The sequence below is a fragment of the Suncus etruscus genome, chromosome 1 (genome assembly GCF_024139225.1).
Source record: "Suncus etruscus isolate mSunEtr1 chromosome 1, mSunEtr1.pri.cur, whole genome shotgun sequence".
NCBI classification, from domain to species: domain Eukaryota; kingdom Metazoa; phylum Chordata; class Mammalia; order Eulipotyphla; family Soricidae; genus Suncus; species Suncus etruscus.
The window spans coordinates 170071705-170074061 of NC_064848.1; the positions used below are offsets into that span (position 1 = coordinate 170071705).

At 46.6% G+C, this 2357-nt stretch overlaps 1 protein-coding gene across 1 annotated transcript; it reads left to right on the forward strand.

Annotated features, from left to right (window-relative positions):
- The first annotated feature begins 416 nt into the window (after nt 1-416).
- LOC126007620 (C-C motif chemokine 4-like) lies at nt 417-2128 on the forward strand. Its single transcript, XM_049772759.1, has 3 exons — nt 417-614; nt 1108-1222; nt 1986-2128. Exons 1-3 carry the CDS (start codon nt 539-541, stop codon nt 2071-2073), a joined length of 279 nt encoding a protein of 92 aa, XP_049628716.1. The 5' UTR covers nt 417-538; the 3' UTR covers nt 2074-2128.
- The last annotated feature ends 229 nt before the right edge of the window (nt 2129-2357 follow it).

Consider the following 2357-nt stretch of genomic DNA (forward strand, 5'->3'; position numbering starts at 1 on the left):
ACTCACTCTTCATAGTGGAAAGAGTGGTTCCCCCTTTGACTCCGGGTCTGGCTGGTGACAAGGAAAGATTGACACAAGGCCTCCCATGGCTGGAAATGCCAACCACAGAAAGCAACATGTTCTTGTTGCCAAGTTTCTTCGAGCAGGTGTTATTGTTTCGTCTTTCCTCTCACTTTGTAAGTCTCCCCCCAGTCTCACTATTGGCCCTTGGTATACCACTTCCCTCTGGGGTACAGCCCACTTCTTGTCCCCTGCACCAGCCCCCATCCTTCCTCTATGTCACTATCACCCTGGGGAGGAAGAGCTGTGTCAAGCAGATCCTCTCTCTCACTGAGCTTCAGTTTCCCTATGGGCACCATGACATCATCTTGGCCCTGGAAATTCCACTCACACTCTGGGGTTCCCTACCTCTGTCCTTGGCCTCAAAGTTCCTATATAAAGGGCCTCCCAACTCAGTATGGGCACAAAGCACCTTCAAGTCCTAAGCTATTAGGATCTACAGCTTCTGCTCCAGGAAAGCCTCTCTTCCACCAAGACCATGAAGCTCTGTGTGGCTGGGCTCTCACTGCTCATACTCATCGCTGTCTGCTGCTCTCCAACGTACTCTGCACCAAGTAAGTCTTGTCTGGTGATTGCTCCATCTGCAGCCAAGCTGAAGTCAGTAGTCACTTTTCCATTTGGGATGTCCCAACAGTGGCCTCTATGGAGGAGACTAACAGGCTCTGGGAAGATTTCCAAGTAGTCTGCTGATCAATGTAGTTTAGTCAGTTTCAATAATATTCAGGTTCCTGTTTTCTGAAGATATAGATACCAACTGACATTTAGAAGCAAGTCCTTGTCTCTCTTGGGGCTTTGTCTCCCCAACTGCAGAACACAGGAGTTACATATATTCTCCTACCCAGTTCAGCTTTCATTATGTGGGAATCTTCTTCAAGAAGATTCTCTCTCTTCAGACTAAGACTTCTACTCATACTGGGTGGGATTGGATGCAAGGAACCAGATTTGGGGATCTAGAGAGCCCCGACAGGATGATAGCCAATGTATATTGATAACTAGGAGCATCATCTCCTGGCAGAGCTTCCTAACTCACCCTGTCTTTCCTTCCAGTTGGTTCTGACCCTCCCACAGCCTGCTGTTTCTCTTACTTCTCAGGGAAGCTTAAACGGGAATTTGTGGTAGATTACTACGAAACCAGCAGCCTCTGCTCTGAGCCTGCTGTAGTGTGAGTATCAACCCTGGGCTCTTCAGGCGGCAAAAACAAGGGAAGTAAAGGGAGGCCTGTTTGGAAGGTAGAGGTGTGGGTATCAAGCAGTAATGCAGAAAGTCTCAGCACTGAAGGTCCCTTGGAAAGCCATAAGAAGTAGGCAGCAAAGTACCTGGTTGAGTCTGGTAAGGGAGATGGAATCAAGGGAGAAGAATTTGATTTCTGGGGAGGAAGTGAGTCAGAGGTCAGGAAACCAGGGAAAGTAAAAAGATTATGGAAACTGTGGGCATATTACTTAAGCCATACTTAGAAAAATCTTAAGAAAGTCATTCTCGGGGCCGGGCGGTGGCGCTAAAGGTAAGGTGCGCCTGCCTTGCCTGCGCTAGCCTTGGACGGACCACGGTTCGATCCCCCGGTGTCCCATATGGTCCCCCAAGCCAGGAGCAACTTCTGAGCGCATAGCCAGGAGTAACCCCTGAGTGTTACCGGGTGTGGCCCAAAAACCAAAAAAAAAAAGAAAGTCATTCTCAGGCCACAGGGAAGAGGGCAACATGTCTGATGATTCCAAGCCTCATCCTTACAACTGCAAAGGCTATAGCTATTACAAGGGTAGAAGTTATTGGGAGCCAATTTTCAGCACTACCTTCCAGAAGGGTCTCCTGACCTTTCAAATCTAATATGAACCATGTCATTCAGAGGGAGCACTCTACTACACATCAGGATATACCATATAGCCTCTAACATACTAGGTTTTCTAACCTGCCCATTTTTCCTTCCACAGATTCATAACCAAAAAGAACAAGCAAATCTGCACCAACCCAACTGAGTCCTGGGTCCAGGAGTACGTGGATTTTCTGGAATTGAACTGAGCTGCTCAGGGCTAGTGACCGGGTCTGCTGGGAATGTCATCTGAACATGAGATATACCTCCTCCCTTGTCCTTTCAGTAGTCCCCATTCATCACCAAATTTAATATGTATTGTATGTGATGTTATTATAATGGTGTAATTTATGCTATTTATTTCTTTGCTAAAGGACTTCTATCCCCTATGGGGATGGTCAGCTCTCATTTTCTCTATTATTGTAGATATACAGACAATGTAGTTATTCAGTTCCACTGTTTTCATAATAAAGTCTTCAAAAATGCTGAGTTT

Excerpts from the sequence above, each read along its gene's own strand:
- LOC126007620 (XM_049772759.1), top strand. The coding sequence starts at position 539 with ATGAAGCTCTGTGTGGCTGGGCTCTCACTGCTCATACTCATCGCTGTC. Across the intron at positions 615-1,107 it reads TCCAACGTACTCTGCACCAA|TTGGTTCTGACCCTCCCACA; the intron begins GTAAGTCTTGTC and ends CTTTCCTTCCAG. Across the intron at positions 1,223-1,985 it reads TGCTCTGAGCCTGCTGTAGT|ATTCATAACCAAAAAGAACA; the intron begins GTGAGTATCAAC and ends TTCCTTCCACAG.